Source organism: Desmodus rotundus, chromosome 9 (genome assembly GCF_022682495.2).
Source record: "Desmodus rotundus isolate HL8 chromosome 9, HLdesRot8A.1, whole genome shotgun sequence".
NCBI classification, from domain to species: domain Eukaryota; kingdom Metazoa; phylum Chordata; class Mammalia; order Chiroptera; family Phyllostomidae; genus Desmodus; species Desmodus rotundus.
Window position 1 is genome coordinate 106518008 of NC_071395.1, and position 18252 is coordinate 106536259.

The 18252-nt window shown below is 42.7% G+C and overlaps 1 protein-coding gene across 1 annotated transcript in view; it reads left to right on the forward strand.

Moving 5' to 3' along the window:
• Positions 1 to 18252, forward strand: part of NBR1 (NBR1 autophagy cargo receptor) — a 28402-nt gene that overhangs the window by 3057 nt on the left and 7093 nt on the right. Inside the window, exons 3-17 of the mRNA XM_024553557.4 lie at positions 261 to 371; positions 2452 to 2514; positions 3223 to 3241; positions 4018 to 4040; positions 10453 to 10647; positions 11396 to 11473; positions 11937 to 12151; positions 12859 to 13026; positions 13396 to 13605; positions 14095 to 14254; positions 14353 to 14643; positions 15374 to 15523; positions 16002 to 16077; positions 16594 to 16704; positions 16966 to 17130. Of these exons, the coding sequence (XP_024409325.2) occupies positions 270 to 371; positions 2452 to 2514; positions 3223 to 3241; positions 4018 to 4040; positions 10453 to 10647; positions 11396 to 11473; positions 11937 to 12151; positions 12859 to 13026; positions 13396 to 13605; positions 14095 to 14254; positions 14353 to 14643; positions 15374 to 15523; positions 16002 to 16077; positions 16594 to 16704; positions 16966 to 17130 (2026 nt within the window). The 5' untranslated portion in view covers positions 261 to 269. The remainder of the gene's footprint in view (positions 1 to 260; positions 372 to 2451; positions 2515 to 3222; positions 3242 to 4017; positions 4041 to 10452; positions 10648 to 11395; positions 11474 to 11936; positions 12152 to 12858; positions 13027 to 13395; positions 13606 to 14094; positions 14255 to 14352; positions 14644 to 15373; positions 15524 to 16001; positions 16078 to 16593; positions 16705 to 16965; positions 17131 to 18252) is intronic.

Consider the following 18252-nt stretch of genomic DNA (forward strand, 5'->3'; position numbering starts at 1 on the left):
ATTTTACAAATGCTAGATGATTTCTGGGTATGGCCAAAACTTACATTCTCTCAGCAAACATTTACCCTTGAGATTTGTTGAAACCACCCACTAGACTGTAAGTGGCAGGAGAGCAGAGACACTGTTTTTCTCACTCACTGTTGTGTCCTCCCAGCTCAGCCCAGCCTGTATTAAATCCTTGTAAGTATTTGTCGAATATATGCTTATGCAGTTCACACTCTTTCTAATGTGTTTCCTCTTGCTCTTCCTCTCAACTCTAGCCCCACAACATGGAGCTACAGGTTACACTGAATGTGACTTTTAAAAACGAAACTCAAAGCTTTTTGGTTTCCGATCCAGAAAATACAACTTGGGTTGATGTCGAAGCTATGGTAAGTGTTAACTTTTTTTTTTTTTTTTAAGGTTTTATTTATTTATTTTTAGACAGAAGGGAACGGAGGGAAAAAGAGAGGGAGAGAAACACCAATGTGTGAGAGAAAAATCAATGATTGGTTGCCTCTTGCATGCTTATAACCCAGGCCTGTGTGCCCTGATGGGAATCAAACTGACGACCTTTCAGTTTTGGGGACAATGCCCAACCCACTGAGCTACACCAGTCAGGGCTGTGTTAACTTGTTTTGTTTCTCCATCCTTTAAGCATAGATCTCCCCTCCCCCAAAGGTAGCTATTTTTAGCAGTTTCATAGCTGCAAAGTCATTATAATGATCATTTCTGAGCCTTTAGGAAAATTATTTTTGACAAGGATTCAGTATTCATGTAGGAGACGTGTCCCAGTAAAGGCAACAAATAAATACATTTCTTTTGAAGAATTTAGAAAGGAAAGGCAAAGTTATTAAGTGAGATAAAACATAGAAAACCTATTAATTTTAGAAACAGTCTGAGGAATGAATTGGTGTGGGCCCCACCCTAACCAGGCCCCAGAGGAATGTTCTCTTGCCTGAGAGCAAATATGTTCCTGTGGTTTGTGAGCCATTTAAGATATACCTTATGTTTTGCAGGCGCTGATTGCTTGCTTTTATTGCTAGGTCACTGGTTATTTCAAAGTTCAGCAGAAAGAGCTCCTACTGGTACTTAGACAGAAGCTCATGGGTTTTCTTGGGGAGCGGGGTTGGTTAATGCTTTTCTTCCTCTTGGTTTGCCCTTTGTACTCTTGTTTGGTTTGCAGTGGTGAATGTTTTACTTCCTATGTAACTATTTGTCTTAACAAAACCCTTTGGTTAAACCTGCTTTTACTTGGCTAGTAAAAACCTTCTAACTGGTGATGTGCTATGGCAAGTAAAAAAACAAAGAATTGTGGAGAGACCACAAATGGTAGTCTAATCTCCTCCTGTGTCCTCCAGCGGGTGACTTCTTATACTGTCCTAGACAGATGGGTGTCCAGAAGGTTGGATCTTGTTTGTCAGATGATCTGAAAATCAGTTATTTTTTTTCTTAGTAGTTAAATGAGCTGACATCTTGCCTTTTTTCTTTATTATAAATGTTAAATTATAAAAGTGTAATATGTGCCCTTATAAGTAGAAGTGAAACAGTCCAAAAAAGTTAATATCCCTTCCATTGCCCCCTCCCTCCATCCACTGTTCCCACCTCTTTGGGGTAATCAATGTTAATATCTTCATATGTATTTACCCACATTTCCCATGCTCATACAAATACCATACTAGGATCATATTATAAACATTATAGTATGCATCTTCCTTTTTTTACCCAATAGTTTTCAATGAATAGACAAGAATCCAAGTTCATTTTTTTAAAGCATAGATTGTCCACAGTATTATTGGTAATGTATTATAGTTTAACAATCCTTTATTGAAAGATTGTTTATGCTTTCTTTTTAATTGAGATATAATTGGCACATTAGTTTCAGGTGTGCAGCATAACGATCTGTATACATACTGCAGTCAGTCATTCTAGTTAACATCCATCGCCAGACATAGTCACAGTTTTTTCAACTGGAAGTTTGTACCTTTTGACCACCTTCCACCCCTTGCCTCTGGCAATCACAGTGTGTTCTCTGTGTTTGTTTATTTTTAAGATTCCACATAAGTGGAATCATACATTATTTGTCTTTCTGTGTCTGGCTACTTCATTTAGTATAATGCCCTCAAGGTCAAAAGTTTTTGTTTTGTTTTTTAAATGTTATTTATTTATTTTTAGAGTGAGGGAAAGGAAGGGAGAGAAACATCAATGTGTGGTTGCCTCTCAAACACCCGCTACTGGGGACCTGGCCTCCTACCCAGGCATATGCCCTGACTGGGAATCGAACTCGCAACCCTTTGGTTTGCAGGCCAGCGCTCATTCCACTGAGCCATACCAGCCAGGGCTATGGTGTTGTCTTTAACCATATGAAATGTTTACTTTTTATGCCCATTCTTTCCTTTATGACATTTAGGTTTCTGTTACAAACTACCTTTTTGATATCTTGATCATAGGTTGTGTATATTTCATTTGCAGGTAAAAGTTTCATTTGATCTGAACACTATTCAGATAAAATACCTGGATGAGGAAAATGAAGAGGTAAAGTATATTATGGTACCTATTGCCAGGTACCCAGGATTAGGGATCTTACCTCTCAGGACTGATCAGGGGCTCAGAAAGTTCAGAATGCTGTTTGCCTCATTTGTATAGCGGTTTAAACGTATTTGGTAATTGCATGCTCTGAGCTGACTGGTGACATTTGAGATGGAGTTGAGAAATGGGGATGCAACATTGGAGAAGAAAATTTGAGAGATAACTTTTAAACTATAACTGATCTTAAGTTTAAATATATCACAAGCTGCCGCTTAGTTTATAATAATACAAATAATAATGGCCAGCCTTTATCAAGTAGTTAAGAGTGTGTCAGTCTAAAAACAATACTATGTATAGGTGCTTTATTATCATTGCTATTTACCTGTGAGGAAACTGATGCTCAGAGAGGTTAAGTAACTTGCTCAAAGGCACAAAAGCTTGGAAGTACAGAGTAGAGGTTCTGTCAGTACCTTCTGTTTCCAGAGCCCAGGCTCCTAATTACTGTATTACGCTGCTGCTTAATGTACCTGAAATAAAAGAGGATGAAGTAGTTAGGCAATAAAGTTTCTTACTTATTAGTTACAAGTAGTCCATGGTGCTGGAAAAGCTGAACCCCTGACCTGAGATGTTTGCACCTACCCTGTGAGGCTGGTCCTCGAAACCTGCTCAGTTGTGAGAGGTTTATAATTCACTGCTGCTTTTTTTCTTTTACAGGTATCCATCAATAGTCAAGGTGAGTCAAAAGTCTTCATCTGTTCTGGGCGTATGCATTTCCATATACACTCAATCTTGTAGTACTCATTTTAGGGTAGAATTGGGTAGACAATAAATTGACATTGCACTCATACATGGGCATTACGTTATATAGCAGATTTTATTGTAGAGCTGTTTTTGTATATTGGTAGGTGCCTTTCATTGGCGCCTAAGGACACCTTTAATGGGAGGTTCTCTTATATTTAAGATGCTAATCTTCTGAAAATATGCCTCCCGGTTCAACACCTATAACTTGTTCTGGTGTTGCATTTGTTTCTGACTTGGTGTATATGTTAATGTCAACTTATAAACAAGTGGTGTTCCAGGAGCCTATTTACCAGATTGTTGTTCAGAGATTGGAGTGCATTTTCCCACAGGAACAATGTTACATTTGAAGGTTAGGTTCCCAGGCTAGCCTCCAAAAGCTTATTTTAACCAGCTGAAATGATAGTATTAACACTATTCATGAACTTCCCTGAGTCCTGAACTTCACTAAGCCTAGTGTGAGGGAGCTGGGTAGAGGTTTCATAACTGGAAAGCTTCAGTAGCAAAAAGAGGAATTTAAAGGGGAGAGCTAATCTGCAAGTGGCTTCTGTTTGCAAGGTGATGAGAAGGGAGTTTGTCAGCAAAAACGTAGCAGCTGTTCATATGTAAGGAATGTAAGCTAAGAATTCTTAAAAGTCAGGATCGGCTGTACTTATAGAACCTTTTGGGCTGGTGAAGAAAAATCACAGTATGTATCTTTTGTCCTTTTAGGAGAATATGAAGAAGCACTTAAGGTAATGGCTTTTGCATCTTATTTTCAAATAATTTAAAAATGTTTATGGCTAAAACTTGAACCTGAATTCCATTAGCCATGGGGAGAAACTAATGAATATAAACAGAGAAAAACCTACTTTTAGGGAAACTATGATGACTAGGGCATACTTCTCCACAAAAGGCAGGTCCTGATATAAAGGTTTTCTTCAGTTATAATTCCATCTCGTTTCTGGTCTTGGTGCTACCATTTAAAAATATAAAAAACTCTCTGGAATGGTGCTTTCTGGCTGACATTTTTAATCTTCACCTTGATCCCCCTATAGAATGTTGCAGTGTAATGTGGAAGGACTTAAGGTACAAAGAGCATCCAGTTACACATAATCTCGTTTGTCAATGATGAATTAGAGCATTCCTCAAGGTCACCTCTTCAAGGTGTGCCAGCGATTCCTTCATTACAGCCTTCGTAATTAAGGTTTTTCTTCAAAGTTTGGCTGTCCTCACGGACTTCTAGTCCAAGACTAGGCTATTTTCCATAAGCACTTTTGGTCTAGGGAGGGAAAGGGAAGATTTTTTTCACTGGGAGCTGGATTTACCTTTTTTGGTTTCTGGTCAAAATTGCTGTTCTGGGTGCCACTTGCTTCCGTAGTTTAGCCAATGTCTTCTTGGTTTTCACTCAGAAGTCCTTATTTACCAGCTAATCTCTTGGTTTTGGATATTCAGACACTTCCCTAGATTCTTACAGTCAAGATACCCATCTCTGGTAATAGTTTCTCATGCTTCATAATTTCCCTGTGCCCCAATTTCATGTGGTCCTCCTATTTCCTCTTTGCTTTTAAACTATTCCAGCATGCTTTCCCCCCCAGACCTTTTTATGCAACTTTTCTGGTTTTCTTTTTTCCTATTATCAGAAGCTACAGTAGTTTCATTTTAAAAGTCTTCTGAGATCTTCAAAACTAACATCTTTCCCACAATCACTATTAGTTTACCTTGTCGGTCAGAAATATTGGACCTCAGGAGTCTATCTTTTTTCAGGAAGCAAGACTTAATATATAATAGTACTATTTAATAGTTACGGTCCCATGTTTATATTTTGACACGTTTTCTTGAACAATTTGTTTTCTATAAGCTTTACCACACATTTTACTAAAAGCTTCTTGATTTATGGTCTAAAATGGGATTTGGCAAACTATACCTAGTGGGCTGGCCATATATTTTTATAAAGTTTTATTGGAACACAGCTATGTTAATTCCTTATGTATTGTCTGTGGCTGCTTTTCTGCTGTAACAGCAGAGTTGTGACAAACTGTGGCCTGTAAGCCTAAAATATTTGTTATGTGGCCCTTTCAAAAGTTTGTTGATCCCTGATTTAAATAATATCTTTCAAACTTATTGGCCATGGGATGTTTTTAAAATGAAATCTTAAGAAGAATTGCCCTGGCTGGTGTGGCTCAGTGGATTGAGTGCTGGCCTGTGAACCAAAGGGTTGCCAGTCCGATTCCCAGTCGGGCCTGTGCCTGGGTTGAGGGCCAGGTCCCCGGTAGGGGGCACGTGAGAGGCAACCACACATTGATGTTCCTCTCTCCCTCCTTACCCCTCTGTCTAAAATAAATAAATAAAATCTTTTTTTAAAAAAAAGAAGCCTAATGTATGAAATATTGGAAAATAGCTCTTGTCACTGGGTGACAAGTCGGGGAAGCTAAAACCCCATGGAATTCTAATTTTTTGGACACTGGAGTACCTTCATGGAACCTCAAATGCTCCTTGAAGTAGAGTTTTCAAAATAGGATTGTTAAGATGTTCTTCAAAAAGGAGTGAGCACTTCAACATGGTTTCCAAAACACTGTTCTTAGTGGGAAAATAAACACTGCACTGCAGGATATGACTTGAAGTGTCTTGGGTTTTGGTAGTCTGGTATTGACTGTTTTGAAAAGTTGAGATTAAAATCCATAAAGGAAGACCTACATAAAATTCAATTAAACAGAAAAGTAGTAACCCAGTTAATAAAGAAATCTCACTTAATAAAGTACTGCACTAAAAACCTATTTTTGTGTTTTTAATTACAAAACCATTCCTAGTTAACATTCTTGGCAAAGAAACAGCAGGCTGACACGGTATGTCACTTGATTTAATTAAACATTTCCCAGCATAATTCACCACACCTCTTCTGTTCCAGTGTCATTTTTTAAAAATTTTCAATTCTAGCCCTGTCTGGTGTGGCTCCGTGGATTGAGCACCAGCCTACAAACCAAAAGGTCGCGTATTTGATTCCCAGTCAGGGCACATGCCTGGGCTGCGGGCCAGGTCCCCAATAGGGGGAGTGTGAGAGGCAGCCACACACTGATGTTTCTCTCCCTCTCTTCTTCCCTTCCCCTCTGTCTAAAAATAAAATAAATAAAATCTTTAAAAAATTTTTTTTTCAATTCCAGCCCTGGCTGGTGTGGCTCAGTGTACTGAGTGCCAGTCTGCAAACCAGAAATCTTCCATTATAGTTGACATACATTATTACATTAGTTTCAGGTGTACACCCCAGTGATTAGACATTAAACAGCTTACTAAGTGATCATCCTGATAAATCTTGCACCTGAATGACACCATACGTAGTCGTTAGAATATTACTGGCTATATTCCCTGTGCTCTACTTTACATCCCCATGACTATTCCGTAACACCAAGTTTGTACTTGTTAATCCCTTTACCTTTTTCACCCATTCCCCAAACCCCCTTCATCTGGCATCTGTCAAAATGTTCTCTGTATCTGTGAGTCTGCTTCTGTTCTGCTTGTTTGTTTATTTTGTTTTTTAGATTAAATTGTTGGTAATGTATTTATTGCCATTTTATTGTTTATATTTCTACCCTTGTTTTCTTCTTAAAGAAGACCCTTTAACATTTCATATACCGTATTTTTTGGACTATAAGATGCACTGCCCCCACCAAACTTGGGAGGAAAGTGGGGGTGCATCTTATAGTCTGAATGCAGCTTACCTGGGCGGGGGAGGGGGCAGCAGTGGAGCAGGACCACATTTTTTGCTTCAATTTTTTTTCCCCTATTTTCCTCCTCTAAAACCTGGCTGCATCTTATGGTCCAGTGCATCATATAATCCGAAAAATACGGTAATACTGGCTTGGTAGTGAACTCCATTACATTTTTCTTGTCTAAGAGGCTCTTTATCTGTCCTTCAATCTTTTTTTTCTTTTTTTTTTCCCCTTCTCCAGCAAATGGGTTTATTTGGGAACAACAAAGAATTGCAGTTCTGGCCATAATGGTCTAATGGTGAATCATACCCAGGTCCAGAAGACAAAGGAGAGGACTGGTTTTGTTTTTTTAAATTGATTTTAGAGAGAGGGAGGGAGAGAGTGAAAGAGAAAGAGAAACATCTATTTCTTCCACTTATTTATGCATTCATTGGTTGATACTTGTATGCACTCTGATGGCGGAACTGGGATTGAACCAGTGATCTTGGCTTATGGGGAGGACACTCCAGCCAAAAGAGATACTGGCCAAAGCAGGACTGTTCTTTTGAAAGGGGGCTGTTGTAAACAAAGAATTAATTGGAGGGAACTGGGAGTTGGAAGTTTCACAGCTTTTCATTGGCTGAGCTGGAACAGTCTCATTGGCCAAGCGGTTGCTGCGCAGAAAAAGATCCTTCTTCCTGCTGGAGTAGCAGAGCAGAAAAACTTCTTCCTTCCTTTATTTTTTTTTTCCTTGTCTCAGCCATCTTTGGAAATGTTTCTTCTGTCTGGAATTCTCTGCATCCATTCAGGGCTTCAGATATTAACTCGTGCTTTTTCAAAACACACATTGTCCTTGGATTCTAAGTAATAGCTTTGCTGGTGGGTAGAGTAATCTTGGTTATGGTGCCTGGCTTTTCATTCCTTTGAATATTTCTTGCCGGTCTCTTCTGACCTGCAAGGTTTCTGTTGAGAAACCAACTGACAGTCTTATGAGAGAACTCCCTTGTAGGTAACTAACTGTTTTTGTCTTACTGTGTTTTTAAAAAAAATCCTCACCTGAGGACATGCTTATTGATCTAGAGAATGGGGAAGGGAGGGAGAGAAATAGCAATGTGAGAGAGAAACATCAATCAGTTGCCTTCTCACATGTGCCCCAACCAGGGACCAAACCTGCAACTTAGGCGTGTGCCCTGATTGAGAGAAGAACCCACGAGCCCACAACGCCTTGGTTTATGGGACGACATTTTAACCAACTGAGCCACACCGGCAAGGGCTCTTGCTGCCTTTAATATTGTCTCTTTGTCTTTAACTGTTTGCATTTTAATTATGATGTGTCTTAGTATGGACCTCCTTGGGCTTTTCTTATTTGGGACTCTGTGTGCTTCCTGGACTTGTATGCCTATTTCCTTCACCAAGTTATGGAAGTTTTCTGTCATTTTTTCAAACAGGTTTTCAGTTTCTTGCTCTCTCACTTCTCCTTCTGGCACCCCCATGATGCACATGGTGGTACGCTTGAATTTGTCCCAGGGGCTCCTTACGCTATCCTCATTTTTTTGGATTCCTTTTTCTTCTTGCTGTTCTGATTGGGTGTTTTTGGTTTTGATTTTGATTTTGCTTGCTTATTTTCCAAATCTCTGATTTGATCCTCACCTTCAGCTTCTCCACTATTGATTCCTTGTAATGTACTCTTTGTTTCAGTTAATGTGTTCTCCTAGAGTTTTGTTCTGTTCTTTCATTTGGGATGTGTTTCTTTGTCTCCTCATTTTGGCAGCTTCCTTGTGTTTGTTTCTGTGAATCAGGTAGAGCTGCTACATCTCCCAGGCTCAGTAGAGTGGCCTAATGTAGTAGGTGTTCTGTAGGTTCCTGGCACAGGCACCCTGATCACCCAAGCAGGGCAGTCAAGGTGTCTCTTCCCCCCCCACCCCGCCCCCCTTGAGGGCTGTGTATACCCCCCTCTTGTAGTTGAGCCTTGATTGCTGTTGGCATATCAGCGGAAGGGATTTACCCCCAGGCCAATCACCTGCAATCTGATCACCGTGGAGGATCAGCTATGTAGGGGCCTACCCCACAGAGCAGGACTTAACCTCAGCGGGACTCTGGTGCCTGCTGAGTTCTTCCCTTGAGTTTGTCACTGGTGGAGGTGGGGGGGGAGGGCGGGGGGGAGGGTGCTTCGCTGTGGTCTAAAGCTGTCCATTGTGTGTGCTGGCTCTGGGGCCTCCCAGGAGGTGCAGGCGGAGGTCAGCTGCCACCTGTGTTCTGCCCAGAGCCGCCTGACAAAGCGATCTGCAGATAGCTGCTACTTGTGCTGGGCTTAGAGGTGTCCAGACAAGGCCAAGCCGTGAACCAAGGCCAGCTGCTGCTAGTGCCAACTGGGGTCAGTTAGCAGAGGTACGAGGGTCACTGAGGCCAGATGTGGCTCGTTTAAGAGATTAGGAAAACCTGAAGACTGAGCCAAGACATGCTATTTATATGGAAAACCCACTGGAAACAGCTTAGGTGGGCCTGAAAGTTGGGTGGGGTTGGGCAAACTGTGAATCAGGTTGATGGAGTCTCAAATATGACACCCACCTGCCAGCTCTGTGGGAAGAGGGCTCATCAGAGGAACAATGGCCCCTGCCAGCACTGCTGTCTGGGAGAAAGCTACCTGTCCCTGCCAGCTCTCACCGTCGTGCCAGATTATTTAGTTCCTCCCTGTATGTCTCTGCTGCCCTAGTGCTAGAATTCAAAGGGAATGCTGGAGGTCAAGTAAGTCTGTGTGCTGACCCTTTAAGAGGAACTTCCTGGGACTCCAGAAGCCCTATGTTTCATTCAGCCACAATCCCCACTGGTTTTTACAGCCAGAATTTATGGGGACTTCTCTTCCTGGCACTGGAATCCTGGGCTAGGAGGCCTGGTATGGGCCAAGGACCTCTGCTGCCAAGATATCCTTCCCAGTTTTTATCTCCCACACATGGGTCTGGGACCAGCCCGTTTCATGTCTTGGCTATCTCCTACCAGTCTCAGTATGGCATCTTATTTTTTTTAGTATTTTTTTATTTACTTATTTCTAGAGAGAGGGGAAGGAAAGGGGGAAAGAGAAGATGGGAAATATCAGTGTGAGAAAGAAACATTGATTAGTTGATTCTTGTATGCACCCTGACTAGGGATTGAACCCACAACCCAGACATGAGCCCTGACTGGGAATCAAGGAGGTAACCTCTCACTTTGTGGGATGACGTCCGACCAGCTGAGCCACGCTGGTCAGGGCTGGCTCCTTCTTTAATTCCCCAGTTGTAGGAGTTCCATTCAGCCAGATTTCAGGCAGTGCTGAATGATGGTGGTTCTGTAGTTTAGTTGTAATTTTAATGTGGTTGTGGGAGGAGACAAGTATTTCATTTATCTACTCCACCATCTTGACCTGAAGTCCTGTTTGAGTGTTTTTTATTTTCCTTTGGAAAAGAAATCACACAGTATGTTTCTATTCCATTACGTGTGCTCTCAGATGGCAGTTAAGCAGGGGAACCAACTGCAGATGCAAGTCCATGAAGGCCACCGTGTTGTTGATGAAGCCCCAACCCCAGCTGCCGCAGAAAAACACCCAGTTTCCAGGGCAGGGAAGAAGCCACTTGCACATTATTCTTCATTGGTGAGAGTCTTGGGAGCAGATATGAGGACCTCAGAGGAACCTGCAGCACAGGTATGAAGGCAATGGACCTCTCTCTACAATTATTTTTCCTTTTTTTAAAAAGATTTTTCTTATTTTTACAAAGAAGGAGAGGGAGAGAAGCATCAATCAGTTGCCTTGTGCCCCCAAATGGGGATCTAACCCACAACCCAGGCATGTGCCCTGATCGGGAATCAAACCTTTTACTTTGCAGAATGACGCCCAACCAACTAAGCTACACCAATCAGGGCACTACAGTTTTTTAACCTTAATGTTTCTTTCCGGTGTAAGATTTGAGCTCTTCAGAGAGATTGGGAGTTATGGTGACCATCTCTGCCTTTTTTCTTCTTTTAATCATCACTTGAGGATATGTTTATTGATTTTCAGAGAGAAAGAAACATTGATGTGAGAGAGAAACATTGATCGGTTGCCTCCCACACACGCCCTGACGGGGCATCAAACCCGAAGCCCGAGGCTGTGCTCTGACAGGGAGTCAACCCCGAGATGTTACGGTGTGCGAGACAATGCCGCAAGCAGCCGAGCCCCTGGCCGGGGCCTGTCTGACGTTTTAAAACTGATAACAGTGGTAACTTCTGGAGAGGCAGGCGAACAAAATGGCACAGAGATTGTTTTTCTCTTGTACTCTGTCATACTGTCTCTCTCTTTTTTACCATGCTTTATTTGACAAAACCCCCAAAACTCAAGACAGTACATTTCAGGGAAATTATTTTAAATAGAAATAAAAAGTAATCTCCAACATTTTGATTGTGTTTTCTTGCAGCAGTTGCCAATTGCTCCACGTGACACAGACCAGCCTCAGGACAAGCCCCCGGACTGGTTCACACGCTACCTGGAGACAGTGAGTGTTCCCCGGGGCTTGGGTTTTAGCAGCAACACGTGGGATATGGAAGAAGTAGAAAGCCAAACCCAAAATGGCTGCTGCCTCTGGTAGTTAATAATTTCCAAAGTAGTTCCAGTAAAGAAAGCTCTCAACTTTTGCAGTGATATACCAGAAAAAGAGTACACTTAATTTTAAGGGTTTAAGGGAGAGGGACAAATCTCTATGCTTAAGAAGGAAGAAGTTGGAAATTTCCTCATCAAAAGGATTTCTTGATATTTTTTTGAACCATTTAAGCTGTGGGAGAAACACACTTTTTTTGCTATGTTTCTGTCCATTCATTCAGTAGATATTGGCTGTTATGTTCTTACATTATACCACAGATGGTGAGGTTTCAAATCTGTTTGATATCTTCATGCCTTTTCCCAGTATTGGAACTGAGGGGTTTTCCCACCCCACCCCAATCTTCTGTTCTGTGTTCTAGTTCAGAGAGCAAGTGGTTAAAGAAACTGTTGAGAAGCTTGAACAGAAATTACATGAGAAGCTTGTCCTCCAGACCCCATCCTTGGGTTCCTGTCCCTCAGAGGTCTCAATGCCTATTTCAGAGGAAACACTGTTTTTGCCAGAAAACCAGTTCAACTGGCATATTTCTTGCAGCAGCTGCCAAAGGAGGATCTTTGGTGTGCGCTACCAGTGCAGGTAGGCAGTAACTTGGGAATGAATGGCTATTAGTAGACCTTAGAGCGGGCCTTCCTGGCATTCTGGGTAAGTAATGGAAACTGCATGTCCTCTTATCTCTGAGCATCAGATACAGCAGCTCTCGGTTGGAGACAAGCTATGCTCCACCCACAAGAAAAAATACCTGACCAGCATGGCTCCGTTGGTTGGAGCGTTGTCCCATAAGCGAAAGGTCGCGAGCTCAATTCCCAGTCAGGGCACATGCCTGGGTTGTGGGCCAGGTCCCCGGTAGGGGTGCTCCATAAGCAACCACACATTGATGTTTCTTTCCCTTTCTTTCTCCCCCCCCTTCGCCTCTCTTTAAAAATAAATAGATAGTAAAATAAAAAGTAACTATTTGAATAACTATTCAGATTGTTGTGTTCAGATATGCATTTGAATTAACAGAGCCAGACAAAATTATGTTCCCCAAAACAAAATTAGATCACCAAAAATTGTCTCCCTGTTGTAAATACTTTCATATCTTGTTTCCTACCATAGATTGCCCTTTGACATAGATATAGGTTAAATGTTACTGTACTCATTTTATTAATGGAGAAAATTGAGACATGGCATGTTTGGGCAACATGCTCAGGTTACCACCTAGCTGGCAACAGCAAATAGGGAGGTCCGATCTCACGTCTCCCCGCCTCAGGTGCTTCCCACTGTGCCCTTTCTTTTCCCCATAGCCTCTGCCCCGCTTATAATATCTGTGAAGACTGTGAATCGGGGCCATATGCCCATGACTCCAACCATGTCCTGCTGAAGTTGCGGAGGCCTGTTGTCAGTTCCTCGGAACCATTCTCTCACTCAAGGTTCTCTGCTCCCCGTCTTCCTGCTGCTCTGGAACAAGCCAGGTAAACCATATGTACATGGGGTGTGTGTTCCCTGTTTGGCCTCTTGGTTCTGGTGACAGGCTGTGAATCACAAAACTACAAATAGTCTACTTATTTCCTGCCCGTTCCTAGTTGATGTACAATGACTAGGACAGTTACCCAAAGCTAATGAAATGGAAGTGAGAACTGTAGAAAGAGGTTAAGAAACTAAACTACATACTTGAAACCTATATAACTTTACTGACCAGTGTCAGCCCCCAGTAAGTTCAATTAAAAAACAAAAAGGAAAAACTAAACTAGAAGCTGACATTAATGGAGACTTCAGGGGGCTCAAAATAGCTTCAGGATTTGTGAGGCTGGTTTTTCATACTGTCCTTTGTTACCTCACAGGCTCCAGAAACAGGTTGACAAGAACTTTCTTAAAGCAGAAAAGCAAAGGCTGCGAGCCGAGAAGAAACAGCGCAAAGCAGAGGTCAAGGAACTTAAAAAGCAGCTTAAACTCCGTAGGAAGATTCATCTGTGGAATTCCATCCATGGACTCCAGAGCCCCAAGTCTCCTTTGGGCCGACCCGAAAGCCTCCTGCCGTCTAACACCCTAATGTAAGCCCAGGGCCGGGGGCCGGGGGGGCCGAGACTCAAGGTGCAGCCCTCTAGGGCTGGAACTTCAACCACTTTCTTTCATATTTATTGGCAGCTCTAACACCCAAACCCTTAAAGTTTCTCCTTCTGATCCTAACATTTATGTTGACACTCCTTTGTTACCTCCTTCAGAAAGATAGAAACCGGTAAGGTCCAGAGCTGGTGGTGTGACCTCTTTTCACTGGAGGCAGTCTGGATTAGAAGCAAAAGGAGCAAATATTTTAAGCCTGACTCTGGTTGTTTTATTTATAGATGCTTTTAGTTACTCTCATCATAGCTTTTTAGCTCAAGAATCAGATCTGTATTCTGTTGGTAAAAAGTGTTATGGGTGTTACTTTAAGTCAAATGCATTAGTACATCCTCAGAAGTCAGAGTCTCAGACTCCGATGTTGGTTACTTAGAACTGTCACATCCCACAGCAAGTGACTGAACATCTGAATTTCTGTTCAGGCTCCCTTTGCAGCCCTGTGCCCCAGCTATACCAACCCTCAGTGCAGCATTTGTGGATGAGAATTTGCCTGATGGGACTCACCTGCAGCCAGGAACCAAGTTTATCAAACACTGGAGGATGAAGAATACAGGAAGTGTAAAGTGGAGTACAGACACAAAGGTATTTTCCCCACAAAAACGTAAAGATGAAGTGATTTGAAGTGACACAGTGCTCAGCTGGTAAGCTTGCTTGCTTTCTCTTGTCACTGTTCATTTCAGCTCAAGTTCATGTGGGGAAACCTAACTATGGCTTCGACAGAAAAGAAGGATGTTTTGGTTCCCTGCCTGAAGGCCGGCCATGTGGGAATTGTGTCTGTGGAGTTCATTGCCCCAGCCTTGGAGGGAACATATACTTCCCATTGGCGTCTTTCTCACAAAGGCCAGCAGTTTGGACCTCGGGTCTGGTGCAGTATCATAGTGGATCCTTTCTGCTCCACAGAGAACTCTGATAACATTGAAAAGGGCATGAGCAGCCCAAGCAAAACTGATGATCTCACCTGCCAGAAAGAGGTGAGCATTTGGAAGGGGTGACCAGAACTAAAAGAGTCCACTCACAGCTAGCTGGTCTGTCTTCCAGAAATCTAGAAAGGCTAGCTTAACAACCCCCCCCCCGCCCCCCCCCCCCCACCAAAAAAAAAAAAAAAAAAAAAGCTTAGGTTGGGTCTAGTCCTCAGCGGGGAGCTTTGCTTGTATATCCTTAAGATCTGGTGCAGGCGGCCCTCTGTGCTTTTGTATCTCTCTGTAGTGATGCATGCCAGCCTCTTGGCCATGCTGGGGAAAGGAGGGCTGCCTGGCTGGGCTGTGGAGCCGCTGGACCGATGGCTTTGCTCCTAAACATCCATCTCTCCTGAGTGTCCCTTGTGTGTGCTCCCTAAATACTAATGAAGTCTTGCCCTAGTTGTTAACTCGGTGCAGGTTTTTTTTAAGGCAACTTCCCTGTAGTAGTTGGTCGCTTTGTTTTAGTGTTTACTGTTTAATTTAGTTACCCGGTGTTAGTGTCCTAGTTTTGACTGTTGTTACTGTGGGTAATCTAAGTAGTTGTCATTATGGGAAGCTGGGTGAAAGGGGGTAATAAGTGAGTTCTGTACTATTTTTGCAACTTCTCTCTAAAATTACATCAAAACAAAAAGTTTAAAACACAAGGTGCAGTGTTGTTTGTCAGCTTGCCTTTCTGACAGATACCACTTAGGTCCTCTCTGTTGAAGGACCTAAAATTTGTCCTAATGGTTTTTCTCTGTAGGAAGCTTTTCTTCTGGCTAAAGAAGAAATTCAGCTTGGTGAAGCAACCGAACAGACAGAAGGGAAAGGAACCTGCATCTCACAGAAGACAAAAAATGTTGCCAGCGAGAGGGAGCTCTACATCCCATCTGTGGACCTTTTAACTGCCCAGGTAGGAGATTGAGCACTTTGAGGGGCAAGGGACAGAAATACTGGGGAAAGGGTTCTTACCTTGTTGAAGATAAGGTGGTATAACCAGAGACAGTGCCCAGCAATTTAGAAATGTGCCCACCATGATTCAGTCAGATGCATCGAATGGCAAGATCTGTAGAAGCAAGTTTTTAAACTAAATGTTTATTCTTCAAATTGGGAACTCAATCTTGTGCTTCACCACAGCTTCCCTTTAGTTGCCTCTTCATTTCTGCCTATTGGTTCTCCTTCACCCACACTGCATTTTCTCTCTTTCCTGCCATTTGGTTATTTGAAAATCTAGTTCCCATTTAACTCCTTGTTTTCACTTGACTGAGGTGAGGCATGAATTTGAACAAAGTTTAGTGTAGAGTAAGGTGGAGCTCAATGACCGGCAAGTCCAATGAAAACGAAACGTAGCTCCAGTGTGTACCACCTAACGTTGCTCATTTCCCCCCCAGGACCTGCTGTCCTTTGAGCTGTTGGATATAAACATTGTTCAGGAATTGGAGAGAGTGCCCCACAACACTCCTGTGGGTAAGCATGTCCCTCAGTCCACCTCGTTTATTTTATTAACTGGCACAAAGGAACCATAGCCTAGATCTGGTAGCATTTTATTCTGAGTAAATAGACGGCAAGGTCGTCGCCCACAACGTGGTATTAAAACTGCCCGTGTGTCCGTTTCCCCTTTTTTCCCTGTTGTGTCTCAGGCAGCAATTCAAGTGTGTGTGAAGCCTCTCCACCATAAAGGGACTCTCATCTCCATTTTCCTCTAGATGCTTGTGTCCCTTTGTTCCTTTACGTTCGTGCTTCTGTCCTGGACATGCCTTCTGGACCAGACAACTCTTTCTGACCCTTCCTGCGTTGATTCACTGGTCTGAGATACTCGACTAATAGTCTGGAGAAGTTCTTTACAACAGGTCTTGATGCATACCTGGGTTTATTTTAGCCCTGTAGGAAGCAGGAAGCCTGTGAGCTGCTGTTTCTGGACACTGACTTTTGATGATACGATGCTTTTTCTTTGTTGATGGTTCTCCTGTCTTCATTCTCCAGATATGACTCCCTGCATGTCTCCTCTGCCACATGACAGTCCTTTAATAGAGAAGCCGGGCTTGGGGCAGATACAGGAAGAGAGTGAAGGGGCAGGATTTAAAGCACTCTCTGGTAAGGGGCTAAGTATTTGTAAAGTATTTGCATCCTCCCCTTCCATATCACACCCTGTTTTGACATATACCCCCCTCCCAACTAACCTTACCTTAGTGTGTAGATGGGTTTGTTGCAGCACCTCATTTTCCAAAGTCTCCTCACCTTGACATGGCACAGATAGCAGCTATTCCTTGGCATAGTATCAACACGGTTACGTGACTGGAGAAAGGTCCTCAACACTTTAAACACCGAGTATAGATAAGGTTCATGTCTTTTCAGATTCCACAGCATCAGTAAAGGGGAGGGCTGAGAATATTACTTCAGCAGAGGAGGCAGAAGATGACCTGAGTGGGACCCAGTTCGTGTGTGAGACTGTAATCCGATCCCTTACCTTGGACGCGGCCCCAGATCACACCCCGCCCTGCAGACAGAAGCCCCTGCACAGTGAGTGTCTTGAATTCCAGCACCAGGAGGGTGGTGCCTGAATTGTGAGGGGCAGACCTGAATAGGTGGACCTGTTCTTCTTCACTGAGAGTGGAGGCCTGGTGACCTTTGTTACAATTTAGATCACCGTTGTTTCTTTAGATACTACATACTGTACCTGGCCGTTTTAATTAGTTTCAGGAGCAAAGCAGCCATTGTAACTCATTTCTGTACTGACTCGGGCAGAATTACAGCTGTCGGCCACAGAGGAACAGCAGCTAGTTGTGCTGCCTGGGTTATGCAGTGAGGAGTCTTCCTGTGAGTTGACAGAGCTCCTTAGCAGAGACCTCCATTGGCAGCTGAATTGTCTCCTTTCTCCAATGGCCGCAGTCCAAGAAACAGTGGGCGTAAGCAGGAGTACTGAAAGAAGTTTCTCAAAGTTAAATTCTGCTATGAGAAATCTCTTTGTAACAGAAATTTCTAGATACCACATAAGTAGAGCCAATACAACGTATTTCAAAAACTATACAAAAATTCAAATACTAGTGCATCAAAATAATTGGGAAAATATTATTTTTGTTTATTGTAATTACATTTGACCTATAACTTTAAATATTACTTGTTTCACTTTTGTTTAAAGTACACGCATAACAAATAAGTCTGGAAGGACTTAACAAAAAAAATGTTAAATGGGAAAAAATGGGTTTTTTCCTTCATCCATGTTTTGCTAATTTTCCACCATGACTACATTAATTTGCAAAGAGGAAGAAGGTAGGCATATAGTCCTACAATACCCACCACCTAACATTTTCTCTCTCTGTAGCACCGCCAGCCAGTCTGTCAGTTTTGACCCCATCTCAGCGTGTTAAACACGAAGAGGAAAAGAGATGGGGCCTCCTTGTGTTAAGATTCATGGCACTTCTCAGAAGCCTGGTTGTCTCTGCCTGCCTTGTTTTTGTGGGCTTCGGTTCTGCCCAGTTGTGCGTAGGCTTCAGGCTTAGAGTATGGCCATGATAGGGATCCAGCAACAACCTTCCCTCTGAGCCCCCTCTCCTCTGGCTTTTATAGTTGTAGCTCATGACCCACAAGGCTTAACCAGGTAAGGGGAGCTCCGGGGGCTGCTTTTAGTTTATGCCTTAAAAT